Source organism: Nannobrachium achirus, assembly GCF_963921795.1.
Source record: "Nannobrachium achirus genome assembly, chromosome: 18".
NCBI lineage: Eukaryota > Metazoa > Chordata > Actinopteri > Myctophiformes > Myctophidae > Nannobrachium > Nannobrachium achirus.
The window spans coordinates 43,570,414-43,583,929 of NC_137825.1; the positions used below are offsets into that span (position 1 = coordinate 43,570,414).

The 13,516-nt window shown below is 41.4% G+C and overlaps 1 protein-coding gene across 1 annotated transcript in view; it reads left to right on the top strand.

Annotated features, from left to right (window-relative positions):
- med24 (mediator complex subunit 24) overlaps positions 1–12,500 on the top strand; it is a 35,346-nt gene extending 22,846 nt beyond the window's left edge. The window contains exons 22-26 of the mRNA XM_080748056.1: positions 193–286; positions 5,235–5,334; positions 7,086–7,166; positions 9,245–9,393; positions 12,231–12,500. Of these exons, the coding sequence (XP_080604182.1) occupies positions 193–286; positions 5,235–5,334; positions 7,086–7,166; positions 9,245–9,393; positions 12,231–12,347 (541 nt within the window). The 3' untranslated portion in view covers positions 12,348–12,500. The remainder of the gene's footprint in view (positions 1–192; positions 287–5,234; positions 5,335–7,085; positions 7,167–9,244; positions 9,394–12,230) is intronic.
- The last annotated feature ends 1,016 nt before the right edge of the window (positions 12,501–13,516 follow it).

Below are 13,516 nucleotides of genomic sequence, written 5' to 3' on the forward strand. Positions count from 1 at the left end.
CCACAGATTGATGGTAGCACTATCAATTTGGTATGTAAGAAATTTGTATTTGTTTTGAGTGTGCAGTATATGACGTTACATATGAAGTTTCCTTTTGAAACAGGCTTCTTCTCTGCTGTTAGGGATTTCACTTGGAAAGACTGTTCCAAAGTCACTTGTGTTGAGTGAGTGTTTGTGGTTGTGACTCTGCAGGTTGTCGGTGTGGTGTGCCCTGAGTTCTTACTCCTCTCACCACAAAGGCCAGGCCTCGGCTCGCCAACGCAAGAGGCAACTAGAGGACATCGAGGTAAACGGGCAATACACACAGACAATTACACATAATAAGAAAGAAAAAAACAGGAAACATGTACCCTTTCTCCACCAACTGTTTTTAAACATGGAAAACCCTCCGCAAAGAATAGGCAATAGAGCACCGAAGTCCTGAGTCTCCTGACGTCACTCGCTCATCCCTGGGGTCACAGAGATTTTTCTCTTTAGAAAATAACATTGGGTCATCTTAGAATCGTCTAATACTGTATTGTGGTCCAACAATGAACTAATTGCCCTGGCGCCATTCTCAGGGAGGTGGCTCTGTATTGTTAACGATGGTCAGTGTCTCATATTTGATACAGCCGGTGGCGGTAACATTAGCTCACAGTCAGCTGATGCTCCATGCCCATATGAGTCAAACCGCCGGCCTCATGTGTTTATTTTTGGAACACAGTTCTTATATGTTGCGATATTATATTAAACACGTCTGTGGGAATTCAGATTTTGGGGGAAGAGACACGTGACCCGGGTAGGATGAGTACATTACATCAGACTTTTTTGTTGAAGTCCTGTATCATCAGTTTCAGTTTATTTTCAGTTTATTTTTATTTATAGTACAAAATCACCCAGAGGGGTCTCTGTGCACTTCACAACAGGGCAACAAAAACACAATTTCAAAAAGAATAAAAAACAGTCAAATGTGTGAAACAACAAAAAAAAACAGTCAATAGACCCCTTTCTGGGCCCGCCCCTTTCCCCCCTCCCCCTGAGCGGCGGCCATGATGGAGTTACTGCTGCAGCAGTGTGTGTCTATGTCTATGTCTATGGAGATGGGACTTTTAATGAAATTAGTCATTACCAGTCCCATCTCCATGATATTTAGATCTAATTCCTTCGCCAGTTCCATCCGCATGATTTGTAGATCTAATTCTATGAGTCCCATCCACATGATTTGTAGGTCTAATACCATTGCCAGTCCCATCCTTATGATTCGTAGATCTAATTCTATCTGTTCCATCTCAATTATGTTTAGGTGTAATTCCATCGCCAGTTCCATCCAAATGATTTGTAAATCTAATTCTATGAGTCCCATCTCCATGATTTGTAGGTCTAATTCCATCGCCAGTCCCATCCTTATGATTTGTAGATCTAATTCTGTCTGTTCCATCTCAATTATGTTTAGGTCTAATTCCATCGCCAGTTCTATCCGCATGATTTGTTGATCTAATTTTATCAGATCCATCCCAATGATTTTTAGATCTAATTTCACCACCAGTTCTATCCTTATGATTTGTAGATCTAATTCCATCAGTCCCATCTCAATTATGTGTAGGTCTAATTCCATCGCCAGTTACATCCACATGATTTGTTGATCTAATTCTATATAGTTCCATCCTCATGATTTGTAGATCTAATTCCATCGCCAATCCCATCCTTATGATTTGTAGATCTAATTCTATCAGTCCCATCTCAATTATGTGAAGGTCAAATTCTATAGCCAGTTCCATCCCCATGATTTGTAAGTCTAATTCGATACAGTCCCATCTCCATATTTAGATCTAATTCCCATGATTTGTAGATCTAATTCCATCACCAGTTCCATCCCCATAATGTGTAGGTACAATTCCATCGCCAGTTTCGCCAGTTTCATCCGCATGATTTTTAGATCTAATTCTATGAGTCCCATCCTCATGATTTGTAGGTCTAATACCATCGCCAGTCCCATCCTTATGATTCGTAGATCTAATTCTATCTGTTCCATCTCAATTATGTTTAGGTGTAATTCCATCGCCAGTTCCATCCAAATGATTTGTAAATCTAATTCTATGAGTCCCATATCCATGATTTGTAGGTCTAATTCCATCGCCAGTCCCATCCTTATGATTTGTAGATCTAATTCTATCTGTTCCATCTCAATTATGTTTAGGTCTAATTCCATCGCCAGTTCTATCTGCATGATTTGTAGATCTAATTCTATATAGTTCCATCGTCATGATTTGTAGATCTAATTCCATCACCAGTCCCATCCCCATGATGTGTAGGTCCAATTCTATCGCCAGTTTCATCCGCATGATGTGTAGATCTAATTCTATCAGTCACATCTCAATTATGTTTAGATCTAATTCCATCGCCAGTTCCATCCCCATGATTTGTAGGTCTAATTCGATACAGTCCCATCCACATAATTCATCTGCTTACAATAAATGTGACAAATCTCTGTGAGTATGTATGTAATGTATGTAATCCACTTATCTCGAGAAACGTTCGTCCCACCGGCTTCAGATTCGGCACATTAGATCTACAAATCATGTGGATGGAACTAGCAATAGAATTAGACATACAAATGATAGGGATGGGACTGGTGATGGAATTAGATCTACAAATCATAAGGATGGGACTGGCGATGGAATTAGACCAACAAATCATGGGGATGGGATTCATAGAATTAGATCTACAAATCATGCAGATGGAACTGGTGATGGAATTAGACCTACACATGATGGGGATGGGACAGATAGAATTAGATCTACAAATCATGCAGATGGACTGGTGATGGAATTAGACCTACACTTTATGGGGATGGAACTGGTGATGGAATTAGATCTACAAATCATGGGGATGTGACCCTATGGAATTAGATCTACAAATCATGCGGATGGAACTTGCTATGGAGTTAGACCTACACATAATTGAGATGGGACTAATATAATTAGATCTACAAATCATAAGGATGGGACTGGCGATGGTATTAGACCTACAAATCATGTGGATGGGACTCATAGAATTAGATCTACAAATCATGCGGATGAAACTGGCGAAACTAGCGATGGAATTGTACCTACACATTATGGGGATGGAACTGGTGATGGAATTAGATCTACAAATCATGGGAATTAGATCTAAAGAATATGGAGATGGGACTGTATCGAATTAGCTATAGAATTTGACCTTCACATAATTGAGATGGGACTGATAGAATTAGATCTACAAATCATAAGGATGGGACTGGCGATGGAATTAGATCTACAAATCATGAGGATGGAACTATATAGAATTAGATCAACAAATCATGTGGATGGAACTGGTGATGGAATTAGACCTACACATAATTGAGATGGGACTGATGGAATTAGATATACAAATCATAAGGATATAACTGGTGGTGAAATTAGATCTAAAAATCATTGGGATGGATCTGATGAAATTAGATTTACAAATCATTTGGATGGAACTGGCGATGGAATTACACCTAAACATAATTGAGATGGAACAGATAGAATTAGATCTACGAATCATAAGGATGGGACTGGCGATGGTATTAGACCTACAAATCATGTGGATGGGACTCATAGAATTAGATCTACAAATCATGCGGATGGAACTGGCGAAGGAATTAGATCTAAATATCATGGAGATGGGACTGGTAATGACTAATTTCATTAAAAGTCCCATCTCCATAGACATAGACATAGACACACACTGCTGCAGCAGTAACTCCATCATGGCTGCCGCTCAGGGGGAGGGGGGAAAGGGGCGGGCCCAGAAAGGGGTCTATTGTGAAGAACAACAAAAGACAGGACAAAAAGATCATATAGAAATAAAGCAACACAGTGTTAAAGGAGTAGTTCACCCCCAAAATGACTTTTTTTCTATTGATTACTCAGGCCATGGAGAGTAGAGTTCAATAATATGTTTTGGTTTTTGTCACATTCCTAAGACTAAAATGTGATAACAATAAATTTACCCCCATTGATTCCGGATGGTGACCCGTTTTGAAACGGGTCACCATCCGGAATCAATGGGGGTAAATTTACTCAAATCAAAATTTTGTCTTAGGAATGTGACAAAAACCAAAAAATATTATTGAACTCTACTCTCCATGGCCTGAGTAATCAATAGAAAAAAAGTCATTTTTAGGGGTGAACTACTCCTTTAAATGTTAAAATCCAATGTTAAAAACCATGGGGTAATAAGATTTGGTCATGACAATGTTCATGGATTATGGCAAACCGTAGTGCAGGCAGAAGAGGTGGGAGTTGGCATCCCTGACAGCTTGAGGGAGAGCATTCCAGAGATGGGGGGCACGGTGTGTAAATGCTCTGCCCCCGACGGTTACTTTATTGGGTGTTGTGGCTGTGCGCGCGCACGCGCACACACACACACACACACACACACACACACACACACACACACACACACTCTCTATATCCGCCTCCCTCCTTTTTTCTCATCAGCATTGCTATGTAAGCCAACATTATGTTCTCTAATGTCATCTAGCAGAAGCATATCAGTGAGAACAAGGTGGCTCCCTTGTGCAACACCAAACGTTATCTGACACGTTCTCCAAGAATAATGAAAAATATCCTTCCTGTGCAGTTATTACTCATTCATTTATTGATCGCACACCGACAGGCAGTCAGTGAGCTTAAGGCTGAGAGGCCAACATGGCTCTCAGGGTGATTTATGAGGATTCCATGGTCAATTGTATTGAATGCTGCGCTTAAATGAAGAAGCACCAGAACACCTTATTAGCATCCGTGCTATGTCTCAGATCACTATCTTAGAGAGGGCCGTTTCTGTGCTCTGACGAGCTCTGTGTTACACGTTACATAAGTCTGGTTTCTGGGAATGTATTTGATTTAACCAGTTGAACCACAGAATTCCTATTCTGGGAGAAAATTCGTCAAAAATTGCCATTCTAAAAGGTGTATATTTGACAAAGAGATTTGGTGCACAGACTGCACACTGCACAGTACACAAAAAGTACAGAAGAAACACCACTTCAATAAGAATAGGGGGTTCAAGTGGTTTAACTACAGCAGAATCCTATGTATGAATGCAAAGTGCAAAAAAGTGTTATCCTCTTGAGTGCACAGTAAATATGGACTCATGAGGATCCGTTATTTACTTAAGAGTTAAATCAACACTGTCATTTGTATATTCAAAAGACAATGGTGGTCTAACATGCGTCTGGCGGCCCACAGGACTACAGCAGCCTGTTCCCTCTGGATGACACCCAGCCCTCTAAACTCATGCGCCTGCTCAGCTCCAACGAGGACGAGCCTGTTGCCCTGTCCAGTCCAGGTCAGTCCGATTGTCATCCTCATCGTCAGCCCGCGGGCAGAGGTTCATCAGAATCTCTTGTCAGTTTAATGTTTAATCCATGTGATAGAAATGTAATTACCCGTAAACTCTGTGACACTACAGTGTGTGGAATCTAATTCGTGTGGGTGTCCCTGCAGAGCAACCAGACTACTTTATTTCCATCCATCTTTCTAGATAAACTTTATTTTGCCACACTGCTCCTCCCCCAGTTTTGGTGGCACGCACTTGAGCCATATGTCAAATCGACTGGCTTCATCGGGACACGCAGGGGTGTTTAATTTATCGCATGCAGTCCGTAGGTTATTTACTTTACTGCATGTATTGTAATCGTGTTCCGTTTTTTGACAGGAGGGGCGGGTATGATTTAGACTTTTATATAATCATGGGTAGTAATCATGGGTAGCGAGTCGTCCGCGGATCTGATTAATGACGGGCAGGACGGACGTGGATTGTCAAAATTGGACGCGTGCAGGACTCTGATGACCATTAATTTATTATGAATTAATTTTCCCCAATGACTTTCCCCAATGATGAAAAATCATTGAGAGTGTGAGTGTGTCACGGCAACCACACTTGCAATTTCCATTTGCATCTTTCTAGTTACCAGTAAACTCTGTTAACACTACAAGTGTGGAATCTAATTTACCTAATAATTATGAAATGTACTACAGTAATTGTTCCCCAAACTATCTAAATTTCTAATTGTACCACTCTGATGCGCACATACAACCCTATTAGATCTTGGTCAAGGTTTTGACAAAAGAAAGGCTGTGACCCAGCTACACTTAAGGAGTTATGAGCTCTGTTTAAATACCAGGGGAGTTCTAGAGCATGTGTGTTTTCAAAATTACCAGCAAGTCAGCTCTTGCAAGCTCACCAAAGTAGGACAGCAAGCCTATATCAGTTCTGACAGGCCTTGAAAACCTGAAAAAAAGGAGAAAAAAGAAATCTCTCTTAACATAAAATCTAGGGTCTTTCATTGCATCAGGTTTTAACACAGCAGTATGTTTGATATCGAAAGGGAAAGATTGTTAACTCGGTCTAGGACGTGTTGCTTTTTTCTTCTTCTTCTTTATTCCTTACTAGACCGCTGCCTGTTGGGCAGAATAGTCATTATATCTCTTATCTCTGTCTGTCTGGCTCTCTTTTATGCCCATATGGTGTTCCGTGTCCCGGCCACTCTGTGACGTCAGTACTAGACATTCGGAAAATGAATATTTGGATTTTACTTGCATCCTACATCAGCAAGTCAAGTAATTCCAAGTGTATGAGAAGCCTTTGTTTTTCCTGAATGACTTAAATGGAAATTAATTCCATTATTGAATAATAGTGAAGTCATTTAGGAACTGCCCTTCCACCTTTGGTGGTTTTTGATACTGGACATTTATGTCCATGTCAGTGTGGGGCATGTCAGTTACTGTCCTGACCAGCATCAACCACAAAACCGCAGTCTCTGGAGTGAAACCAAGCTGCAGACAACTGTTGCATCTCTTTCCTCCTCTGCCATCAGTTTCCTGTAGGTTTGCACCAAGATTGGTCAAGAGTCCACCAAATAGGGAAGGAATAAGGCTACTACAGTTCCACTTCTTTTTTCGGTCTTACTTAAAATGACGAAGCAGTGTTTAACTTGTAACTTGCAGGCCTCTGTCGGATATAGAGGATTTCCAATGATTCACTGATTCACTTGTGTTTTGGTTACTTGTGACATGACGTGTTGTCTTTTCCTGCAGGGGACCGGTCAATGAGCACTTCCCTGTCTGCCTCCCAGCTTCACTCGGTCAACATGAGGGACCCTCTCAACCGTGTCCTGGGTGAGAGCTCCATCTTTTCCAACTAAGTGCCACACCACAGACCAAATGTATGCAGGATTTCTTCCCATTAAGCATTGCACCAAATGAGTGCCCATGTCTGTACTCTAAAGCAGGGGTTCCCAAACTTTTTTGTCTCAGGGCACCCCATGAATATTGTTTTAATCCGAGGCACCCCTACATTATAATTTTCACTCCCAGCACCGTATATTTATAGCATATCGTTGTCGGGTGGAAACCTTGTATGTCCAAAACCGTTCGTTTTGTATTTATCATCTATAAAATGTACTAAACTAGTGAAAACAGCAGATCTACAAGCACACAACGCCTTGCATCGCAAGGCGTTGTGTGCTTGTAGATCGGGCTGTTTTCACTAGTTTTGTGAGACAGTCTTGTATGATGAAGCAGGGCTTTGCTTTACCAAAAGACGTACACATTTGAAACTTGGAGATACAAGGTTTCTGCCCGACAGTGACGATATTTTAGTGATTATGTTGCGAGGAAAGCGTTGAGATAATAGCCATTTTGGTTAGAACTGACTGAAAATAACTTTGTACTTCAAGTTTAAAATGATACTAAATATTTTTTTCAAGTGCCCAAATAAATTCCAAATATTATCAAATGATCTCGCGGCACCCCTGGACTGCCGTCACGGCACCCCAGGGTGCCTCGTCACCCACTTTGAAAACCCCTGCTCTAAAGTGTGCTAAATGAATAACTATACACTCAGCCAGGGGCACGGTGGTGCAGTCGGTAGCGCTGTCGTCTCACAGCTAGGTCCTGGGTTAGATTCCCGCTGGGAGCGTGTTCTCTACCGTGTCATCAGTGCCCACACCCTAGGTGGGGTTGGCGAAAGGGCCTTTCTGTTTGGAGTTTGAATGTCCCCATGTCTCCTAGGGGAGATACCCTCACAAAAACATGAAGTAATCCTGGCCTCTATACTGCCTCCCCCTGGCCAGCCGGGGCGCCTGAACGAGGGGAAAGGAACTGGTTGGGATAACGTGTTCCTTCCACACGCTATGTCCAACCGGGGAAGCTCCCCCCTGTCAGGTGATAAGAAGCGGCGTGCTCATGCACTGAAGGAAGCAGGAGCTCAGTTCTGGGCTCTCCCCAGGTTGGTGGAGCGCAGCGCCCAGGATTACAGCAATTGGCACTGGGTGAAAATGGTTTACAAAATCGTGGGATAAAAATCTAGAGTTTCAAAAAACTAAACACTCAGCCCTCTGTGGTATATGATTGTCCAGCCGTGCTTAAAGTGGTCAAGACTTTTGTGTGGTTGCTGCCAGGCAAAAAGCATGTTAGACAAATTAAATGAACACAGTTAGACTTCAAATGATTAATGCCTTCTGTACAAAAGATTCATATTGGTCAGCAACCCCTCCCCCTGGCCCATCATGAGACCCCTTGTTATGCAGTAATGCATAACAAGGAGACTCCAGGCCAGGGCTCGAGATGTTATCTCTTCTGCTACCCAACTGAGAGTGAGGGCACAGGCAGTATTTATAGAGGGACTGATTGGGCTGTGAGTGGGCGCAGGAGTGAGACTTGAGTGGTAACAGGGTGGAGCTGATCATGATGGGCCAGGGGGAGGGGTTGCTGTCCAATATCAATCTTTTGTACACCTTCAATATCTTTTCAAATGTTGGCTTATTAGCAGTTGATGCATTCTGAAGTTTGCTTGCCTGGCGTTGCCAGCCTCTTATCACACACTTCGTTTTGGGTAGAGAGTCTGGGATTTCAGGAAGAGCTTTCATTTCTGGGGGGGCGGGCTAAAGCCTACTGATGCGAGTCCCAAACCACATGCCCCAAGCATACAACCCTGATTGGCCAACCCTTGAAGCTGGTTGAGGAAATAGAATCTCAATGGATCGGTTCCAGACCGTACTACAACACCACTACCGCCAGGGGGTGTTGTTGTGTTCGGTCTGGTTTATTAACTAGGCAAGAAGTTTGCATCTATCTGAAGGACCATCTGCCAAGCCATGACACAATTTTGTAATTATATAATACAGTATATATAGTATCTTTTATATCCGTGTGGATATTGACTAATTTAAGCCGATGTTGTCCTTTCTCTTCAGCCAACCTTTTCCTACTCATCTCTTCCATCCTGGGCTCCAAGATGGCCGGACCTCACACCCAGTTTGTACAGAGTTTTATGGAGGAGTGCGTCGAGTGTCTGGAGCAGGGCAGCCGTGGAAATATCCTGCAGTTCATGCCCTTTACCATGGTGAGATTGTTTGATACATTTTGTGTGTTTGTGTGCTGTGTCCACAATGACCCAATCTGTAGCATCGTTAAAAACAACACAAGGCCAAGAAACTTTACCTGGTCAAAGGTCAACCTCTGTGATGAGCTACAGTACAAGGCTCAACTAAGGACGCCTCTCGGTTGCCCTTGTTTGCCTATCCAGCTATCCGTCTGTGTATCCATGTATCTATTATATCATCCATCAGTCAACTTTAACCAGGGAAGGTTGACCGGCCACAGATGCCCTGTCTTATACTCAAAGTGATTCACAACACAATGAAAGGATCTCAATGGAAACTAGAAATACTGTTCCTATGAAGAAACTAGAGCCCGACCGATACCATTTTTTCCGACCGATACCGATATCCGATGTTGGAGAGTGCTAGAGCACCGATACCGATACGATACCGATGTTTTGTAAAAAAAAAAAAAATTATTCATTTAAGATCATTTAATTGACAGCTCGCCCCTCGGATAAATGGTCAGATTATTGCTTTTTTTGTGCTTTTCATGTCAAACTTTAAGTTTGGTCGCAGTTATCAATTTCTATTGCTTGTTGGATAATAATACTCTTTTAATTTGGGGGTTCTGCTGTGTTTTGTCTCGTTTATGAATTAATATGTGTCTTTTATCCAAACGTAAATGCATTGCCAAGCAATTAAACAACACAAGTTCTATAGTCTATAGTCAGACATCTATATTTCTCTGTGGATTTTCACATAGGCCTACACACCTTCCTCCACCGCAACATGAAAAATCAGAGTTAGACAGTGCATGTGGTGAGTGAACGACACACGAGAGGCAGCAGCTCCAGTAGTGTTGGCTTGCATCTTGGACTATTATACTGCACTCTGCTGGATAATTCTGGTATTGCCCACACATAGGCCTATATAACTCAGGGTTTCATGCTCTATCCGCAGACACGTTACAGACAATTAACTCAGTTACTGCCAATTAAATATGCCTTCTTTGGGTTCTCCCTGCCATAAATCTCCATAGACTTCCATGTAATTTATAGTGCACAGATCATGCACGCCCATGCACAGAGCATGCACCATGTTTGTGCAGGCTGTTCACAGCTTTCAAACAAAAAAATCAGATTGGAAATCCGTTCAGGCATTCTTGAGAAAATAGCCATTATGTTTTACGTTTCATGTTATGTAAGCAAAGATGGCTGCCCTGTATGAAAGATGGGGTTGTATGGGGGGTGGAACATGCAAAATCGCGATTGAAATCATGTTTACTAGATTTAATGGGGTCAAAAAAAAAAAAAAAAAATCAAAAAAAAAAAATATATATCGGTATCGGTGGAATAATTCACCGATACCGATACCTCCAAAACGACCGATATATCGAATTGACCGATATATCGGTCGGGCTCTAGAAGAAACAGTGTGGGCTCGCTCGTGACTATATTCTGCAAAACAAAAAAATGTATTGTTAAAAGGTTAAAGCACTATATTCTGATAATAATCATCCTATAGAGTGTTTGTTTCTCCATCTCTTAAATAAACAAAACATTTGCAGATGGTTTGCAAAATTTCAGACAATCAGGAGAAAGTACCCATTAATCAGCTTCGTTTTTATATGGTTCCAGTTCCAATTTTGTCTGCTAATTTCCAGTGTTGGAAAGTGATGAGAGTAAAGTACTTATATCCCTATGGAACAGTGTCAAAACCATTGCTTTTTTTTACTTTTCTTTATTTTAGATTGCACCAATAAAACAAAAATAACAAGACACTCCAAAATGAAACACAAATCCAATCAAATCAAAATTAAATACAAAATGAATTAAACCGAAATTTACAGGGGTTCACATTTATAAGCTTTCTTTTTTCTTTTCTTAAATCTCTCCTTTTTTAAACTTATATAATAACCAAGAGTTCTTCCTTTATTTTCAACTTAAATGTTAATTGTTCCATGTCCTGAATTTTGTCCAAGATTGTCCTTGGACTGTCAAGTTTTATTACGCTGCAAAGGATTTATGTTGCAAGCGGTTGCAAGTTGCAACACGTGTCGCAAATCGGGAGGAATACCTCAGTCTGACGTCACGTTACTCAGACTACGTGGCTATACGTGTGAGGTTAGGGTCACTTGCTCTCCTCACCGTCACAATCTCACAGTCACATACTCTTGAACCGCTGGCCGTAGAAAGTATAGGAAAGTGAGGCTGAAGACAAGTCTGGGAGTGGATCCCAAAATCCCAGTAGATACAGACGGAGAGCTTGCACCATATTTTGCAAGTTTTTCATTGCTCACAGTTGTGGCCAAATCAACCCAGTGTAAATGATATTATCTGCTCAAACACATCACTTTGTGTTTTGGCCTCTGCTTGGCTGTGAACTTGTCAGAACTTCATTTAGCTTAGTGTATGAGATGCAGACATGGCATATTCAGACCTGCCAACCGGTACACATTTTGTGTAGCAGCCGGATTTTGACATAGTCGTCTTATCAGTCTCATGTTATCATCCAGGTAGCCCATGTGACGTGAATCTGATACACTTAAAAAACAATTGGGAATTTCATAATTTGACCGTGAATTTTACCTTTTTAACATTGACGTTCAAATTAGAACCTAACACTCACAGTACTTTGAAAATTGTCCTAAATGAAAATAACTTAACACTTAAGTACTGTAAAAAAAAAAAAACATTTATCATGCTGTATTCCATTGTATTCTATAAATGTCCTCCGCCATAGGGCTGAATTTGCTTTGTTTAAAATGTGAAAATACTATTTTTGTGTTTACATATGAAATCATCCTTGTGGTGCTGCCTGCACACGGCTAATACAAGTTGTCGTCTTTGTGAACCAGGTCTCGGAGCTTGTGAAGCTGCCTGCCCTGGCCAGACCCAAGGTGGTCCTAGCCATCACCGACCTAACCCTGCCTCTAGGAAGGAGAGTCGCTGCCAAAGCCATTGCGGCCCTATAGATGGGCTGTACACCACAGAGCTACCGCAGTCCAGTCCAGTAGATCTGTGTCAGTTTGGTCATGCCATCTGACATTTGGAAAACAGACAGTTTTTTTGCATAATAAAAGAAAAATGTACATACTGACTTTTATAATAAACTCAAGAGAAACTTGCGCAGTTATTCAGTGTGTTTTTAACATTTTAACATGACAAAGTCGACACTTCTGGTACTTTCCCATTCACTTGTATACTTGTCATGAGCCATGTCACCTGCTTCTCAGTAAACACTAAACACATGATAAAATACCACATTGTGGTTAGGTATTTTCACTAGTTTGAATGACGCTCATTAGGTATTTCCATTGTGACTTCAATTCTATGACTTTGTCATTTCACTGTATTTAGCACTACAGGCTACAGGTCATTGTGATGTCATCACTAGCAGGTCTAATAGACTGTCTTTAAAAATATGTTTTGGGGGGGGCAAAATGACCCTATTAACATCTAAAATAAGAGATCGGTGCACACTATCATCTGACTGATCACATGTTTGTGACACACCACCCACTATTCCCTGGGGCTTTGAAGAATCCTTCATCCGTGCAGTGACTCCTTATGCCAATGGCCAGTTGCAACACTTCTTGATGAAATCACTGTCTGGTGATGAGGTAAAAATAAGTGCCCGATTATGACACAAGAACCTATGTTTTACTTTTGTTCTCTGTTGGCTTTGTTTAGGTCCAGAATTGTTATAATAATAATACATTTTATTTATAAGGCGCCTTTCAAGGCACTCAAGGTCACTGTAACAAGTTAAAAACTGTTACCTACAAAATCACAGTTAAAATGCAAAAAGAAAGCATTCAAATGTACAGTTTGCAGCAGAGTGAGGTCTGACATCAGCCTGCCTAAACAGGCGAGTTTTGAGGTGGATTTTAAAAATGGAAATTGAGTCTGTGTTTCTGATGTCGGGGGAGAGGGAGCTCCAAAGGTGAGGGGGCTCGTGACCCAATGGTGGACAGACGGGCTGTGTGGATGGTCAGGGTGATGGAGGAGGCAGACCTGAGACAGGGTGGGAATGTTATTGTGGAGGAGGTCAAACAAGTAGGTTATTGTTACTATATTTAGACATAAGTGAATTTGATGTGAAACTGAGTGCAGAGAAAGGAAGACACGCAATATAGATCTC